The sequence below is a fragment of the Arachis ipaensis genome, chromosome B4 (genome assembly GCF_059453495.1).
Source record: "Arachis ipaensis isolate K30076 ecotype BB chromosome B4, ASM5945349v1, whole genome shotgun sequence".
NCBI classification, from domain to species: domain Eukaryota; kingdom Viridiplantae; phylum Streptophyta; class Magnoliopsida; order Fabales; family Fabaceae; genus Arachis; species Arachis ipaensis.
This window is the reverse complement of record NC_142439.1, coordinates 2101859-2121399: the sequence shown is the minus strand read 5'-3', so window position 1 is coordinate 2121399 and position 19541 is coordinate 2101859. Positions and strand designations below refer to the sequence as shown.

Sequence of the window (19541 nt, the reverse complement as noted above, 5' to 3'; positions counted from 1 at the left end):
TAATTTTTTATAAATTAAAAATTAAAAAAATTACTTATAAATCTACTCAAACCGGTTATAAAAGCTTTTAGTATCTAAGTTTTAAGTTCTGGTTTGCCTTTTTTTCCCAAAAGAAGTTTTCAAGTTTTTTGTAGGGATAAAATAATGTATCATGTTTAGTAGCTTCCACAGTATAACATATATAATTTTTCTTTTAAAGGTAACATTGCCTCTAATTATGATTGATGCCTCAAAATATGTGTAAGAGGACAAAATTAAAAATCTCAGTTGGAGCCTCTTCCATCAACACAGTATCTAGAATAATAAGGCCTAATTTTGTTACAGAATGATAATATATTTTTGGAAAGTTATCAGCTGTACCTAGAAATATCGGTATTTCAATTGTTTTACCCGTTGATTTTAATTAATATATATTATATATATTTTTTATAATTCAGATCAACGGTTAAAACAACTAGAATATCGATATTTCTGGTACACCTGATAACCTTCCTATACTTTTAAGTCCTATGAAAAATGTACGATACACCACTAAAAATATATCGGTCATTAGATGAAAAAAAAAAAGAGACAAACATATAATTAACACAAATTAGACTTACAATTGTGATCTCAAAAATATTAAAAATAAAATTATAATTATATAAAGAAATTGAACTAAGATTGCATTGTGATTAAGATAAAATTTAGAGTTTAAGCAAAAGCTTTAGCAAGTTTAAAGTCAAAAGGGTAAATAGAAAAAACTAATAAAATCATAATAAGTGTCTAAGAATAATATAGTCTTTTGCCTCATAAAGAGCAAAATAGGCATTAGTTAAAAATTTTAGAAATAAATTAGTAAATAAAGAGCAATAAGACTAACTTGGTAATTTTGGCACGAAATAGGGCTAAGAGCATTACTTAAACACTCAGGAGTATAATAGAAATTCTTGATAGAAAATAAGACGTAAAACGATTAATTAACTCACTAGCTAATGGATAAAATAGTCTTTTGGCAAAAATATGAGGATAGATTAGTAAAATAGTAATTTTAGAAATAAAAGCATCATTATAAAACCTAAGGAAGATAATTAAAGAAAAGTGGGTATATAAGGGGCAAAACGAAAATTTCATAAAGTACTATGGTCATAAACTTAATCTCAGTAAAATCTCAGCTTTCATGAGAGGGAGAGAGAGCGAGAGAGAGGGGGGGTGGAGAAACACCGGGCAGGGTAGGACTAGACCCCTACAACAGTAGGGTAAGGATCCAAGGGTTTGGAATCGAGAAGAGTATCTACGATTGGAACAGGATTCTTTCACCGTATTTGTGGATAGGTTACCAGGTGATATCTCGAAGAAAGAATTGTTTGAGTTGTTCTCGTGGACAGGGCGGATCGATGACATATACCTCTCACGGAAGTCGAGAAATGGTGTTGTTTATCTGTTTGCGTTCATTCGCTATACGACAAAAGGAGGGGCCTTGAAAGCAATCTCAGAGATGGATCACATGCGCTTAAGAGGGAAGGAGATCTATGTGGGGGAAGCCAATTATAGAAGGGATAGCCTCAAGCGACAAAAGGCGATGGAAGTCATTGTTCCATGGGGAATTACAGGTGTAGGGGAGGCTGAACGTAAGGAGGACAACGTTAACTTGCCAGAAAAGAGACATGTAGGGAAAGATGTGTGGGTTAATGTGAATGGTCCTGCTCAAACCAGAGATACGATTGAAGGTATGAGTTGTGTGGAACCTGCAAAGGATGACTACAGGATCAGTCGGATAAAGGAAGTCGCAGTTATAGTGGCACAGGATAATGTGGCCTAGTTAGAGAGAAGTATTATTGGAAGTTCTAATGCACCTATTGATTTCCACCTGTTAACTGAGACATCTCGCAGGGATTGGCCTCAGGTTGTTAAAGTCTGTGACATGGGCTTGTACAAAGCAGTGCTGACCTTTGACAGCGTGTGCAGTTTGGACGAATCGCTGGGTTCTATTATGAATGGTCTCTTGCGGTTCTTCTCTAGCGTTTGCCGATGGGAGGAACGCGTGCGATGTGATAAGCGACGAGTGTGGCTTGAGTGCTTTGGAATTTCACTGCAGGTATGGTCAGAAGATACGTTTAGTAAGCTTGGTAGCATGTGGGGTGACGTGGTTAGTTGTGACGATGTTGCAAAGTCTTGTATGTCGTTTCGCAGTGGACGTGTGCAGATCGATACGTATAGGTTTGAGCCTATTCATGAATACGTTCATGTCCTGGTAGGGAAGACAAGATTTGACGTCTTCGTCACTGAGGTGGCAGGGAGTGAATATAGCATAGGGGACTGTGTGAAAAAAAAGGCTTCGGAAGGAAATCGGGGCCTCCTGTCAAGTGCTTGTGCAACTGGGAATAATGCATGTAACCTAGGCGGTGGGCGAAGCCAGGAAAAGTGGCCGGGATTGGAGGCTGAGGCGGTTTATTTGGTACCGGCGAGTGGAGAGGAAGTTCAGCAAAAGGATAGAATTGTAATTCTTCCTGAAGAATTGAATGAATTGAGTAACGGCTTTTTGAATTCGAAATTGGAAAGGTTGGTTACTGAGGGAGTTAATGCCGGAAGGAATAATGCTGATATCCCGGGATCCCCTGCTAACTATTTGGAGACTAATTCTGAGAGAACAATATCCTGCGACTACATTAGGAAAGATATGGGAGTGGAGGAAGACGTCACTAGTGCAGCTAGAAGGGATTTGGGCCCTGAGAAGCCCAATAAGCTTCTCACTTGTTCTGGAGCCCCTATTCTACTACCGGTTGACAAGGATGTTCGGTTGGGCCTGCATTCACAAGGCCCACACGGTCTAACGCTCTCTGGGCCAGCGGTCATACGAGTCACAGGGAACCAGGCGCATACGGAGTGTAGGGTTCGGAATGGGACTTCTGTGGCTGAGGGTGCGAGTGACGGCGCAGGAGGGCAGGACCAGGGCGGCGCTGATGATGCGATCGTGGACCGGGCCAAGTTATGTGAAGGTAGCTGTAATGTGGGTACTGCAGCGAGTTTGCCTGCGATGGGGGGTGGCATCAGAGAGTCCGTGGCGGTGGTGACGGCTGAAGGTGGGAGAGCGAGCCAGGAAGCGGGGAACGAGGGCGGTCGGTTTCAAAGGCTGCTGCTTGCCGACAGAAGGATGGAGTCACTGGCGAAGCATGTCCTCGTTACTGACGGGGTGTTTGGGGCAATAGAGGTGGCCCGAGAATTAATCCATGGAGAGGCGGGAGAAACGCCGTTTCGCCTGAGGAGGTCAACTCGCGGCCGGGGGATGTGCAGGTGGCTGAACGGCGTGATGGAAACCATGGGATTGATCGGGTGGTCATGGGGAGGTGGTCTCGAGGGATGCTGCTTGTAATGCCATAAGCCTAGGTGAACCAAGTGCTGGTAATAAGAAGGGCAAGGTGAACAGGGTGGTGACAAGGGGTTTGAGAAATGGCGAACCAGTTTTACGAGCAGGGGTGGTTCAATCAGTTGAGACAGCATTTGAGAATGGCACCAAGGACACAGGGAAGGATACAGAGGCTGATGGCTGGGATGCTGGAAGTGTGGCGGGTTCTGAATCCTCGGAAAGTAAATGGGCGAAGGAAATGCAAGAAAATAAGGAAGCTTGGGAGCTTGCCGTGGAGTTTGGGGCAGTGCAGTATAATGAGGAGGACGACATTATGGCAATCCTTCAAGCGCAGAATGAGGCGATAGCTCGGAAGAAAAAGTTGGCTAAACAGAAGGAGAAGGCAAGAAGGAGTCGGCCGAAAAATCGAAAAAAGGTGTGTATTAATGCGTTAAAATGATTTTTAGTTCTTGGAATGTTAGGGGAGTGGCAGGAGTTGGTAAGGTGAGTATGGTGAAGAACTTTAGGAGAAAATTTAATCTGAATATGCTAGGCTTGTTAGAGACTAAGAAAACAGCTATGACTAAATTTGATGTAGTAGAAATGTGGGGACATGATGCAGTTAAATAGGAGGTTGTTGGTGCAGCAGGTGCGTTAGGAGGTCTACTGTTGATGTGGGATGAATTGGTATTTATGATGAACAACTGTTATAAAGGAGATAGGTTCCTGTGTGTGGAGGGTGTACTGGTAAAAAATGGCTTCCGTTGTGCTTTTTGTTTAGTGTATGCTGCACACACAAGGGAAGACAAGCTTGCTGTGTGGGAGGAGTTAAGCTTCTTATCTGGGTTATACCAAGTACCTTTTTGTTATATGGGAGACTTCAATGAGATCACTCAAGTGGAAGAATGGAGAGGAGCTTCTACCTTACCAGTGTCTGCAGTAGAATTTAAAGCATGGATGCAGGAGATGGAGCTAGTAGACCTTGCACTATCTGATCGTATGCTCACATGGTTCAGAGGCCAGTCGTGCAGTCGCATTGACAGGGTGCTGGTTAGCCTGGAGTGGGTAGAAGAGTTTCTTGATATAAGGCATAAAGGAGGACCTAGAGGTTTGTCAGACCATTGCCCACTGATTGTGGATGTCACGCGGGTGAAGGTGGGCCCGAGACCTTTTCGGAGCTTGGACTCCTGGTTTACTCATGAGGGGTTCCTGCGGATGGTAAGGGAGGAATGGAGGAGAATCGGTGATGTACAGTTCATAGACAAGCTGAAGGCTTTCACGGTTCCGCTTGGCAAATGGCATAGAGATAACTTTGGAAACATGGAAAGAAGGATTAGACGTTTTGAGGAGGAGATTAAGAACGTGGACGACTTGGTGAGCAATGGAGTGTATGACGGGACCATGGAAGCAAGGAGGAAGGCGCTTGTAAGCTCTTGTAAAATATGGTATATGCGGAAGGAATTACATTGGACGCAGTTGTCACGGTCCAGGCATGCAAAGGAGATGGACAGTAACACTAGGTACTTCCACAATCTAGCTTCAGCACGGAGGCGGAACAATCGGATTGATGCCTTAATGATTAATGGAAGGATAGTATGGAATCAAGCCAGGATCAAAGTTGCTATTCGCGGGTTCTACAAGAGCTTGTACCATCAGGAGACGTCGCCTATTATAGGATTCCGTGATGGGCTGGTAAAACAGCTAAGTGAGGCAGAGGCAACAGAGCTAGAGTCGTTGCCCTCGGTTGAAGAAATAAAGGATGCAGTATGGGACAGTGGGTCAACGAAGGCACCGGACAGTGATGGGTACAATATGAATTTCATCAAGAAGTGTTGGGGAGAAGTAGGAAGAGTTTACTGAAGCTGTGATGGGATTTTTTCAATCAGCTGCTCTACCGAGGGATTCAAATGTTACTTGGGTGACGTCGGCACCGAAGTTTGTGGGCGCGAAAGAAATAAAAGATCTCCGGCCGATTGGTATGGTCGGTTGTGTATACAGGGTCATCTCTAAGGTGTTGGTTCGAAGGATGCGAAAGGTGATGCCTGGCTTAGTAGAGGAGACTCAGAGTGCCTTTGTGAAGGGCAGAAAAATTCATGATGGGGCACTAATTGCTTGCGAAACTGTACATTGGCTGAAGGCAAGAAAAAAGAGCTCAGCAATTATTAAACTGGATTTTCAGAAGGCTTATGATAGAGTGAAGTGGAGTTTTGTGGATATTGTGTTGCATAAGATGGGGTTTGGACTCAGGTGGAGAGAATGGATCAAGGAATGTGTATGTTCTGCATCAATGTCGGTTCTTATAAACGGGTCCCCCTCTAAACCGTTCAAAATGGAAAGGGGTCTTCGACAAGACGACCCTCTGTCTCCCTTTCTGTTTGTACTGGTTGTTGACGTTCTTCATAGAATGATTGGTGAGGTGGTGAGGAATGGTCGTATAGCGCCTCTTTTGGTCGGCCGGGATGACATTAAGCTGTTCCACTTGCAGTTTGTCGATGATACTATCATGTTCTGTCCTCCTGAGGAGGCCACTATCAGAAACTACAAACGATTATTGCGTTGCTTCGAGGTGATGTCTGGGTTGAGTATTAACTTTAAAAAATCGAGCTTTATTCCAGTCATGAGCAAGGTTGGACAAGGAGGATGTGTAGTTTGCTGGACTGTAAGGAGACGTTGCTACCAGTCAGGTACCTGGGCATCTCTCTGGGAGCAAACCCGAGGCTTGTGAAGACATGGAAACCAGTTATTGATAAGGTGGAAGAAAAGCTTAGTCTGTGGAAAGCAAAGACACTCAATAAAGCGGGTAAGCTGGTTCTCATTAAGTCTGTTCTCAATAGTCTACCAATCTACTATCTCAGCTTATACAAGATGCCTAAGACAGTGGCAGAGAAGTTGATTTCACTACAAAGATGGTTCTTGTGGAGTAAAGAGGATGGGAGGCATGGGATGCCGCTTGTGAAATGAGATTTAGTGATGGCTCCAAAAAAGGAAGGTGGGCTGGGGGTCGGGAATGTGGTGGCTCGCAATGCAGCATTATTGTTCAAGTGGTGGTGGAGATTTTCAAAGGAGGACTGTCCCTTATAGAAGGAAGTAGTGTGCTCGTGTAATCACATGAATCCATCTGAGATGCTTAGTGTTCAGAGTGTGCCTACACGAGGGGGTCCATGGAAGGACATTTGCAGTTTACAAATCTCGGAGCCACAGGTGAGGGAGAAGATGATTACCGGCTTGTCTATGGAGCTGGAAAATGGCAGAACAATCCGGTTCTGGGAGGATAGATGGTTACCTAGTGGAGCGTTGAAGGATGAGTTCCCAAGACTGTTCTCAGTTTCAAACCTTACTGGATCTGTTATAGGGGATTGTGGGTTCTGGGATGGGATGGAGTGGGTTTGGACTTTTCAATGGAGGAGAGAGTTATTACAATGGGAGTTGGAGCTTGTAAACCAACTTCATGAGAGGATACGGTCAGTGAGGCCTATACATGAGAGAGAGGATAGTGTGGTGTGGAAGTTTGATAGGTCAGGTATTTTTTCGACTAACTCCTTTGTGCAGGTGCTGCAAGCGGAAACTCTTCCGGAGGAAATCCAGAGCTATAGCTTCACTAGCACTATTTGGAGAGGGTTCGTCCCACCAAGGATTGAGTTATTTGCTTGGTTTATGTTGGTTGGCAGGGCGACGACTAAGGACCGCCTGTGTAGATTAGGGGTCCTTGACCGGAATAATGATATGTGTGTTTTATGTTACAAATCTGTAGAGTCTGCATTTCATTTATTTCTTGGTTGTGAGTTCACTTGGCAGGTGTGGTGTGCTTGGCTATTTGTTCTTGGAAGGGTTTGGACAGTGCCAGGTTCTCTAAAGCAACACTTTGAAAGTTGGACAAACGCTTCAGGGAGAAAGATGGATCGAAAGCGGTGGTTTATTGGGTTCTTTGCAGTTATTTGGGCAATTTGGCAAGAAAGGAATGCCAGAATCTTCAAAGATCAGGCATCAGATGTAGTGGACATTATAAGCAGGTCTTTTAGCCTCTCTGATGAATGGATTGGGGATGCACCTTGTAGTTGTTGATGGTAATGTCGAAGATGACTCGGGGTCACTAGGTTCTTTGAGGTCTTTGACGTGTTGTGTATCTGGTTTTTATTTTCCAATGCTCCACCTGACGGTGTTGAGCTCTTTGTACTTCAAAAAAACTATGGATAAAGTGATAATTTGTGACAAAAAATTTAAGAGACTCAGAGAAAATAGATCGGGCACAAGAGTCATTAAAGGCTAAGGGTAGAGAAGTTTCTTAGAAAAAATTTCATAAGATGTGTTTCGAAGAGAAAATATAGATCCTAAGGTGCTAGTGGCTGTCTAGTAGAGCAAATTTTCATTCCGCTTAGCCAGTGACTATATGAACATTGTGACATCCACCATATGGATCATTACTTGCTATGAGCACATCTTTGAGTCATTTCTTTTAGTGTCGCGATTCTATACGGTTTATTGAAATTCATGAGGCACCTGTCCATGACTGTACACAGTGGACTAACCATATTCGAACTTAGGGTTGGGTAACATCGGGTTGCGAGTAGTCAACCGACGCATGAGCTTATGGCATACATAAGACCAGTCATGCATCATACTTGGCTGATACATTTCTCTGTATTTGTGACTACATACTTGTACTTGTGATTGTTATTTTGCTATATAATTGTGCTTGTACTTGTTTGCGCGACTTATTGACGTAACTACGGGAATTCCTAAACTTAGGCTGCAAAACTCCTTAGTTTTCCTGCTTAGTATCCTGTTGGAAACTTTAGGTTCTCACCTCCTAATTTTTCACGTTTTGTAGATGGGAACAGGCGTAATCTTCTTTGAGTACCCAGCGTTCGGACAGTATGTGGATCTAGTGACGGGAGACACAATAATCTAGGGTGGTCCACATACCCTTACCTACTACCTCTCGAACCGACCCTTCGCAAATTGTATTCTTAGCTTAGAGTTTGGCCCGAACATACATTACGATTTTCCGCTATCCGAGCTTCATCCAAGCGGAAACCCATTATCATTTTCCTTTGTATCCTCCGCACATGGCAGAACACAAGCCAAAGTCTCTGATGCTTCATCAGCCAGAGTACTGGCAAGCAATTCCTGATGTACCGATGCCTGCAGCCCCACCAACCTCTTCTGTAGCAGAGCTGTTCAAAAACCCTTGGGGGGATGCCTCCGAGATAACAGTCCCCAATTATCACAGGTGTGTCTGATTGACTTCTTGCACCACTGGACGAGTTCTTCCAATTATCATCTATCAATAGTTTAGTAGTCTTTTGTCTTCACCTTGTATAGATTTTTAACGGACTAATATCTTTCGTACATACACAGTTATCATATATATATAAGTCTGTATATAAGTCTGGTATACATAAACAAGCAGTCAACGTATTATGTCAAACTCTATTATGATGCTTGAAATTTGAGCCTACGGGCAGTACATGATATTTCTTGCATTTAGATATGTATGCTGTGTATTTTTAATTACTTAAACTTATCTCTTATATCTGGCTAACACACGATCTCAATAAGTGATACAGGCTTATATGTATATACTTAACATATGTAGTCTAGATATTATAAGATAAGTTGAATAATAGCGCCTAGCATTGGTTACGACGTGCCAGGAGTTGGGTCGTTACAATTATAAATATGTTGAGTTTTTTTAGTACCTTATGGTTATGTTTATCAACGAGTTAGTTAATGTTACTTCTAGGTATATTAAACTTGTCATATATTCAATGGACAAGTATTGGATGCAAACTAAGAATAGAGCTATTTTGTAATATAGGATACGTGTTAAAGAGCTATTTTGTTCATGTTTTAAATGAAATAATTGCCTTAGAAAATCTCATGAGTAAGTAGAATTTGATTTTCTAAGTCATGGTATAGTGAGAAATTATACAATTTGATACTAGTATGGAGATCGCTTCAATATGAGTCTCCTTGTTCAAGTTCATTTGATAGTGAGAATGATTATATGGATAAAAAAAGGATTTTGTTATGGTGTAAATTGATGAAAATTTCTACACATATAGAAACTTATTGATAAGGGGCAAAAAAAATGACCCGTGATCAGATACAAAAGACAACTTCTACACATACACAGAAAACACTTGTTTTAAGGGAGACAACTTTTGCAGGTTCTCCAGTTGCTTAATTATGGTTAGAATCTCGCTAGGGAGCCAATAGGGTATCTATACAACGTGTACAATGGGCTATTTATTTGGCTCAATATGAATTAAAAATCAAAATTATCCATATTTATCCTAATTCCAAAAGTGCTGTTTATTTTTGTGATAACCACCACCACTTAATCCCTAATCATAATTTTTTCCAATCCCCATTTTTTCACTTACCGTAATCTTACCCACAAAACCCTTCACATTCAAAGCTGAACATTGAACCGTCTCCCGCCGCGTGGTCTGGAACCTGGCATCAGCGCCGAGCCTCTCTCGCGCCTAGCCTCCCTCGCGTGTCTCCCGCAGCTCGCCCTCCGTCACCGGACACCCGTGGCTCACCCTGCAACAAGACCGTACCGGAACACCCCGGGTCACCCACCCTCAGTGCCGTACCAGAACACCGCGGCTCACCCTTCCTCAGCGTCGTTCCAAACCACCGAGTCTCACCCACCTTCGGCGCGACTAGACCCCCCGTTTCACCCTCCAGCGCGCACCTCTTCCGACGCCGGCAGCACTCAGTGTGGTTGCCCCCGTGTTTTCCGTCGCAGGTGTCGTTGTTAAACAACCGGAGGTGAGTGAGAAGAATTTTTTTTTTGTTATTATAATTGTTTCTATTATTACTGGAATTACATGCGATGAATCTTGTTTTGTTGTTTGATTTTTCAAAGTGAAGAAATCAATTGTTACAATTTCAATTTGCCGGAACGTGCATAACAAGCTATTGTTCTAGATGTCTGATATTAAAATAATTTTAGCGCAGAAAGGTTTGCAAAAGTTTGGTTTAAATAGCGTAGTAGTTTTCGCTCGCTGTGTGGACCTTTGCATGTAATGACACGTAGATTAGTTGACTGTTGTTGTCCTTTAGTTAAAACTATTTAAATGGTTATTTTAGCATGTTTCCAGATAGTTGTTTTTCATTTTGTGGGCTGTGATTTGGTTTTAAAAAGATTTTAACTAGTTTGAATCTGGGGCTCTTTTGACGCGTCGTTTTTTTTTAACCAACTAAGGTCGGTATTATTCATATATTCTTGTAATGTACTATTTTGTTTATTCTTTACTGTTATGTTATGTATTCTGTGTTCTGTTATGCTGTGTTTCTGTGTTCAATTAAAATTTTTTTGAGAACTTAGTTTTGTTATGATTGATAAATTTTGTCAATTATTCATTTCTTGAAATTGGTATACCATTGTAGATTTTAAATAGTGTTCTTTATGTTTATGTACATAAGGAGTATATAAAGCCTACACCTTAGTTATAAGTTATGTATTCTTTATGTACTCTTGAAACAAAATTATTTTTAGTTGAGCCTACATCATTATTAATAAAAAATCATCTAAATAACAAACACATCTGTATAAGATAATGCTCTCAGGCATGACCCTTCTTGATTTTCAAATCTGCGAAGCAATGACACTGCTCTTCCTCCTCTCTTGCACGTACATATATTGTTGTACAATCATAAAATAGCTGGACTTGAACGTGGCCTTCTACACCTACACCTCCAGACCAATAACAGCTACTGCACCGCAACAGCTCCTACACCTCCTCTGCTAGCTCTTGCGCCAACTCCTCTAGCATCCACAAGACTACAATAACTTCCATTATATGCTTATAAGTAGTGAGTGACGCTAGAGAGGATTTAGGATATGAATGGCAGTAAATTTTACAGCATAACGAACATGAGACAAAAAAAAATTGAGTGTATGAATAGTAAATTAACAAACAAACTTTATACTTTACAGTACAAACATTTGAATATAATGTATGTTCACTTATAATTAATTTTATAATAAGAGTACATAAGAAGTACATAAAGTAATTAATCTAAAAAATATTTATTAGGTGATTATATTTTATATGTACTCCAACTACAAAATTAATTATAATTGAATCTATATTATTACTAATAAAAAATGATTTAAATAACAAGAAAATTTAGTGACCGAGAGAAAAAGAAAGAGAATTTTTGAAATGCATCAACCCATTTTCTTGACTTATATATATAGAATGCGAAAGTGCGGACCAATTTTTTTAAATTTTTTATTCATAGGTAAATAAAATGAAAAAGATGACCCTCTATATATATATATATATATAGTGATTTCTAACTAATTCTCTTATAAATAAAGGTAAGTTAACACCTATGATATATTTGTTGATTATTGACAAAAATCTATTGTATTATCATGGTTAACACTAGTTGAATTGCTATTCAAAATTAATTAAGTAGTTGTTTAATGTGTGACTTATTAGTTTATTCCATGTCAAATGGGTATAAATCTAAGATTCGTCAATGGTAGTGGGGTTGGTTCCAGCAATAACTAAACAAAAATAAACATGAATGCATGCAAAGGAACGAGAAAAACAAATTGAGCCTACCATAGATTTATTTAAAATAGATTTGAGAAATTATTGTGTAGTGTTGTGATATATGACAAAAAAAAAAAACGATTAAATGTTATTGGAATTTGGTAAAAGAGTTGCTTGGTTTTTACTTCAATAGAACATATAATAAGTTGCAATTAGATTTTAGATAAATTATCTATACTCTAATCTTCTCGTTCTGTTTTTTATTTTTTTTATACGTTCTTTTTAGTTTTTGAACTTTTTTTTGCCTTGGAATCAATTAATACATTAAGTGGTTTGGAAAAAAAATTAAGACTTTTTAAAAATCTCTTGTAATTTATAAAAATAGTTTTATTAGGATGGAATGATTTGATTTTTAAAATTAAAGTGAATAGATGGTTAGTATTTATTATGGTAACAGTTAAATTCCTCTAATAACCGTTAAACAAATTATAAAGAATAACTTATCTTTTATTTATAAAAGAATTAATTAAAAATTATATATATATATATATATATATATATATATATATACGTGGAAGCTTCGTGCAACTTGGGTCTATTTTTAATAAGTATATTCATTTTAAATTTTGTTATGTACACAAATTAATAATTCTAAATATGATCCTATATGGATTTAACAGTAATTATGAAATTTTTAAATATGGCTAGAATGTTTTTAAAATTTATTTGATATAATCTAATTTTTCTTCCTTGTAATTCTAATCTGAAACATATCAAGAGTGTGTCCCTAATCCCTCGTACCAACAGAGTGTGTCCTCCTATGAAGTACGGACACTTTGTTTAATTGTCGTGTCGGCGTATCGGACACATTTCAGACACGACGCACGGAGACACTCGTCCGACATGCGTGTCTCCCGTGTCCTGTCCAAAAAAACAAAAAAATCAGCCGGACACGGCCCGACACGGTCCAATGACATTTTGAAAAGCTCTTCTCATCAGTTTCACTTCACCCTTCACTTTAACAAAAGTTAAAAACCTTTCACCTCCACCCCCAAATCCGTCTCTGGCTCCGTGGCTCCACACCCACTCACCATCTCCTCACCTCAGTCTACCGCCACCTCCAGCCATCGCCGCCACCTCCGGTCGTCACCGCCGTGGATGTTCATCATCTCTCTCCATACCCACTCACTCTTAATCTCAGCATCTCCTCTTCACTGTCGCCACTTCTTCTGCGGTGCATGTCATCGCTGTTCGCTGCTGATCACTGCTTCTCCAGCCACCACTTGTTGTCGTCATTGCTCCAGTTCTCTCTGCTGTGTTCACCACCTCCCCGGTCGCCACTTCTACCGTGACCGTTGCCCTGCTCTCGTGCTCTTCCGCTGTGCTCTTCTGCATCCTCCATTTCAAGTAAGGGAGAATATTTATTTTTCTATCAATCAATTTTCTGGTTCTGTATTTCTATTTTTTTTCTGGCCTCAGTGCTTCTCTTTGGTTCTGATTTGTTTTGTTAGTTTTGTGTTTTCATTTGATTTTGGATTTCTATTTTGTTCTGTGCATCTTCTTGGTTTGGTTTTATTTTATTTTGTTTTGTGCTTCTGGAATTAGGTATTATTAGATACTTCTTTCATAATTTTTTACTGCTGCTATGAGAAGATTAGAAACTAGAAAATAGAAAGACACAGAACTGATAGAAGAAAGACAAGAGAAAAAAAACTGGATTGATGGTAAGGTTACTCTTGAGTCTTGATGGTTTAGAACTTAGAAGTGGAGCTAGTCTCACTTCCTGATGGGTTAGGAGTTAGGATCTGAAGATCATAGAAGTGACGTGGCTGGTTTAATTTCTTCAATAGTGAGAAGTGGAGCAAGAGTTACGGTGGTGGTGGCTCTAGTTCAGAGGCTAAGGGACCGATGGGGCCAGTATTCAGCACTTATGTATATGAAGAGGAATAAGGCAGTGACTTGTTAGATTCCTAGAAATAAATTTATTTTATTTTGAGTTTTAGTGTAAAAATGTCTAGACTCTAGATAGCAATTTGTCTATAATTTGTTCTATATGCATTTATGTATATGCTGTTATTATATATATCATGGTTCTAATGCTAATCCTGATTCATAACTTTAGGTTATCTTTCTCTTCTTAGTAATCATGTTCATATTGAAGGATTATTTGTTAAGGTTTTGTTGTGGTCCTTGGCAATTCGCACCTCTTATAATATGTTTTTATCTGTTTCTTTTTTAGTAAACATTAAACAATATAGCTGGGAATGAACTCAGCTTACTTACACAAATGTTTAGTATTATATAATAATTTTTCTTGGTTTTGTTTTCTCTTTATGCTTTTTTTGGTTCTGTTTTGCTCAAGAAATTGAATTGTAAAAAAATAATTTTGGTTCTTAAATTATTGTAGGATTGTGAGAGATGAGTTCAGAGAGTGTTCAAAATAATTTTGAAGAAAGTGTTGATAAGCCTTTATGAAAATTTGTAACAAAGAAAGATAAAATTGAAGGGGGCGAAAATCTTGAATTTCAATGTAAATTTTGCAAGGTTTTATTCAGTGGTTCTTATACTAGAGTAAGAGCACATTTATTGAAGATTTCAGGAAAAGGAATTAGATTTTGTGCAAAAGTTACATCAACAAAGCTTGAAGAACTTAAAAAACTTGATAGTGAAAGTACATTGTTGCATGAAAGTAAAAAGGCTAAGTCAATTCCTCTTCCACCCTTATCTAATGCAAGTGAACTTGATTCAAGAAAAAGAAGAGCGACTGGACCTTTAGAGAAAGCTTTTAATGTGAATGCAAGGGAAACTCTAGATTTATATATTGCTAGAATATTTTTTTCATCTGGATTACCTTTTCATCTAGCAAAAAATCCGTATTTTGTCAAAGTTTTTTCTTATGCTGCCAATAATTATATTGATGGTTATATTCCTCCTGGATATAATAAATTGAGGACAACTTTGCTTGAGAAAGAGAAGCAACATGTGGAGAGAATGTTAGAACCTACTAAGAATTCATGGAGTGGAAAGGGAGTGAGCATTGTAAGTGATGGATGGAGTGATCCCCAAAGGAGGCCTATTCTTAATTTTATGGCTGTAACTAAAAGTGGGCCTATGTTTCTGAAAGCTGTAGATTGTTCAGATGAGATCAAAGACAAGGATTATGTTGCAAAGCAAATAAGAGACGTGATAAGAGAAGTCGGTCTCTCAAATGTAGTGCAGATTGTGACTAATAATGCGCCGGTTTGTAAAGCGGCTAGTTTATTGATTGAAGCTGAATTTCCATCTGTTTTTTGGACTCCTTGTGTTGTTCATACTCTCAACCTTGCTTTAAAGGACATTTGTGCAGCTAAGAATACAGAGAAGAATAATTTTGTCTATCAAGAATGCTCATGGATTACTCAAATTGCTGACGATGCTTCTTTTATAAAAAATTTTATTGTTAATCATCATATGAGGTTATCTATTTTCAATGAATTTAATACATTGAAGTTGCTTAATGTTGCTCCTACTCGATTTGCTTCTACTATTGTGATGCTCAAAAGATTTAGGTTGTTAAAGCAAGGCCTCAAATAGATGGTTATAAGTGAGAAGTGGTCTTCATACAAGGAAGATAATATTGGCAGAGCTGAGGTTGTTACAGAAAAGATTTTGAGTAAAAATTGGTGGCAAAAAATTGATTATATTCTTGCTTTCACAAATCCTATTTATGATGTTTTAAGAAGTACAGACACAGATGCACCTACTCTTCATTTGGTCCATGAGATGTGGGATTCAATGATCAAGAAAGTAAAAAGTGCTATATATCTCTATGAAAGAAAAGATGAACAAGAGTCATCGTCCTTCTACGATGTTGTGCACTCAATATTAGTTCAAAGATGGACAAAAAGTAGCACACCTCTTCATTGTTTAGCACATTCATTGAATCCAAGGTAACTTTTTACATTTATTGTTTATAACTTTTATTTATAAGTAAAGATAATTGAATCATTATTAATTTATGATTAAACACTAATTATATAGGTATTATAGCCACCAATGGTTGAGAGAAGATCTTACACGAGTTTCTCCTCATCAAGATATTGAGATCACTAATGAGAGAGTTAAATGCTTGAAGAGGTATTTTCCTAATGAAGAAGAGAGGAGAAAGGTAAACATTGAATTTGCAAGCTTTTCTGATGGTAGAGGTGTCTTTGATGATTATGACTCTTTGAATGATAGAGGCATAGTTGATGCAAAGTCTTGGTGGCTAATTCATGGTAGTAAAGCAAAATTTCTTCAACCAATTGCTCTTAGGCTACTAGGGCAACCATCTTCATCTTCTTGTTGTGAAAGGAATTGGAGCACATATTCTTTTATCCATTCCCTAAAAAGAAACAAGTTGAAGCCTAAACGTGCAGAAAATTTAGTATTTGTCCACACTAATCTTCGTCTTCTTTCAAGAAAAACTCCACAATATAATAAAGGAGAAACTATGATGTGGGATATTGCTGGAGATGCTTTTTCACCAATTGATGAAGAAAATGGTGTTCCTGAAGTTGCTCACCTTTCTCTTGATGAACCGGAGTTGGAAAGAGTGACTTTTTCTAATGATGAAGATATCAACCATATATGATGGAGAAATAATGACTTTAGATAACTTTTTTTTTTGTGTACATGTGATGTACAAAATTCTTACTATCTCTATTAAGACATAGGAGTTTAGAATTTTATCTTTTGAATACCTATACACTTTAGGAAAAATGCATATCATATGATTGTTTTTAAAAATATCTCTATTAAGACATATCTCTATTTAAATATATTATATTATTAGTATATGCGTGTCCCCGTGTCCGACAACTTTTTAAAATTCGCGTGTCGCCGTGTCGCGTGTCGTGTCGTGTCCCGTGTCCGTGTCCGTGTCTGTGCTTCATAGGTGTCCCCTAATTTCTCATACCAAACATAGCAGCCATGAGCCACCACCGTAGAGAAAGGTGGGTTGTTGCCGTCTGAAGGAGTGCCTTCTCCCTCCAGCAACTAGCAGAGGAAGGACGTTGTCTTCACTCTACGACTAAGAGATAACCCAAAATCTATTTGAGTACCTTAGCAATTCTTCAGGCAAAGTGTCTTTCCCCTATTGTCGTACTCTACCTCAAGGAGTTGTACCTACTTTTCTATCGGTCTAAAATTCTTCTTAATTATTGTGCTCAATCTTATAAGTTGTGACTTTTGCTTTAGAACTATTTGATTTCTAACCATTTTCATTATTTAAATAAAAAAATTTCAACTCTTTTGGATGTTTTCCCAAATAGGGATATTGGATTGAGTAAGGATGTTAGAAAATAGATTGAGTTCTTACAGAAGTAATTAAAGAAGGCTAGGTTGTTTATAGACAAAAATCATGATGTGCTTAGGATAAGACTCTTTGCTTTTTTTATTCTATGAATTTGAGAGTGAGAAGATTTGTAATTTGTTGAATTGAGGAATTTGTATGTTAATAAGCTTAGGATTTTGGATGCTACGAGTTGTAGAAGTGAAATTGAGGATTTGAAAGAACAGATTGTTAATTATGAAGTAAAAAAAATTAGGGTTCTACAGAGAATGAAGTAGAAATGGGAAGCGAGGGGAGAAGGACGACGCGGAACAAGATAGGATTCCAGGGATCAAATACGGTCCAAAATCAAATGTTGTCATGCACTTAATTATTAGAGCGTCTAACGTGACAAGATTTTTCCACTTTAACACTCTGCTTGTTGATTCATCACCGAAAGGGTCGAGAGGCCAAATTGGTGCCCGAACCTGAATATAAGGGACTACTATGAAAAATTTTAAATTTTAAAGACCAAAATAAATAATTACGTGAATCTGAGAGACTAAAATAATAATTTATTCATTGGTTATCAAATCAATTTTACTTAAATAAAAAGAAAAATTCATTTAAATTATCAATTATCACAATTGAAAAAAAATTAAAACTAATTAAAATGCGAGTGAATATATAATATTTTATAGCCAATAAATTAGATTCTTTCAATAGGCTAGATTATTTATTGAACAAAGAGTAAAACTTCACTACTTGTAGCAATTTTCATAGTAAAAAAAAAAAAAGAACAAATATGAGCTTAGGACAAATAAAAATTTTGGGCTTAAATTTGTTTTCTCTCTATAAAAAAAGTAAACATCTAATTCAGTTTCTGTTTATTTTTATTAATAACAACACAATTTTTGTAAAAAAAAAAACACTTGAATCCTAATCTTACTATTTTGAGATAATATGATTCTTTTTATTTAAAAATTTATTAAATATTAATGAAAATTAGTGTATATAAAAAGTTTTATTTATTATTTGTAGTGTTTTAAACTCTTCAAAAAATATTTCAATAGTAAAATCAACTATCGCTACTATTACTATCACATTCTTCATCCCTATTATTATAACTTCTATCTCTACTATTTTTATTGTGTTGTGATACATCATTATCATCATTATCTCTTCTATCATCATTAACGCCAATACAAATACTATCAACATCACCATTCTCTTTTATTTTTTATTCGATGTTATTTTTTTTTTTTAAAGTCTTTGTACTGTAATTACTTTTTTTTATGTGACATCACTTTTTGTCATGATCTTTCTCCACTTAATCATCAGTGATATTTTTTTAAAAATAAATTTATTAATAGTTTGTGAAAATTTAAAACTCTATATATTACAAATACAATTTTTATAAAATTAATTTTTATTATTATTTGACAAATTTTTTTTAAAAAAAATGGTATTATTTTTAAATAAAAAAAAATTAAAATTAAAGTTTTTTTTAGTGAAAATGGTCTTATTTTCCAAAAAAAAATAGACAAAAATCGAATCGAATTTTTACCCTATAAATATTAAATAACCCTTTTTATTAATGACAAAATCTTTCAAGTACAGTTTCCATTATTGTTCCCACTAAAATCTCCAAAGTGAGAACTTCCAATGGTTTGGTCAACATATTTTAGGAGGCAGTCAACCATGGTGTTTGGTCCAGCCTATTGAATACTGATCACTAAAGCTGTACAATCATAAATGCAATCTTGAATGAACTTAAATATGTTTGGAAGTTGGAACAAAAAATAATGCTTCACCCTTTTGTCGTATGTAACCATAAACAATTTATAAAATCAGCATAGTTAGGGTTTGTGTAAAGGCTATTTCTCTTTTTTTTATTTATAAAATATATATTTTTCTTCTTCGTAATATTATAATAATATTAAAAAATATTTTAATTGAATAGACTAAAATATATGGTATATTAATTTTGTAGTAGAGTAGAGTATACATTTTGAAAATAGAAGGAGAAAAGTATCATTTTGTCAATAAATCTTAATCTCTTAATCATCTAATATCATAATAAATTAAATGAAATAATTAATGAAATAATTATTCTCTTAAATAATAAATTAAATGAAATAATCTATTTCTCTTAATCTCTCAAAAGAAAAATAAAAACTAAACTACTAAAAAAAAATATTTTATAGTTAAAGGTCAATTCTAAGCGTTCTTCTTTATTATTGATTGTATGTAGACATATTATTGTTTTAAAAAGATAACAAATGAAAACAATGCAAGTATACATACACATATATATATATAAAATAAGGAGTATAAGAAATAAACATAACGAAAGAGCTAAAAACGTAGAATTATACACCAACAAAACATATTTATATAGCTCTTC

At 37.0% G+C, this 19541-nt stretch overlaps 3 protein-coding genes and 1 pseudogene across 3 annotated transcripts; all 4 read left to right on the top strand.

Annotated features, from left to right (window-relative positions):
* The first annotated feature begins 1121 nt into the window (after positions 1-1121).
* Positions 1122-1801, top strand: LOC148566447 (serine/arginine-rich splicing factor SC35-like). Its single transcript, XM_088483656.1, has 2 exons — positions 1122-1142; positions 1289-1801. The coding sequence occupies exons 1-2, from the start codon at positions 1122-1124 to the stop codon at positions 1799-1801; spliced, it is 534 nt and encodes a 177-aa protein (XP_088339782.1).
* A 4632-nt stretch (positions 1802-6433) lies between these two features.
* LOC107635806 (uncharacterized) lies at positions 6434-7387 on the top strand. Its single transcript, XM_016339370.1, has 3 exons — positions 6434-6786; positions 6875-7016; positions 7121-7387. The coding sequence occupies exons 1-3, from the start codon at positions 6434-6436 to the stop codon at positions 7385-7387; spliced, it is 762 nt and encodes a 253-aa protein (XP_016194856.1).
* A 1004-nt stretch (positions 7388-8391) lies between these two features.
* On the top strand, positions 8392-15271 carry LOC110270819 (uncharacterized; annotated as a pseudogene).
* LOC148566446 (uncharacterized) lies at positions 14401-16456 on the top strand. The gene is made up of 2 exons (XM_088483026.1): positions 14401-15773; positions 15865-16456. The coding sequence occupies exons 1-2, from the start codon at positions 15418-15420 to the stop codon at positions 16454-16456; spliced, it is 948 nt and encodes a 315-aa protein (XP_088339152.1). The 5' UTR covers positions 14401-15417.
* Positions 16457-19541: the final 3085 nt, after the last annotated feature.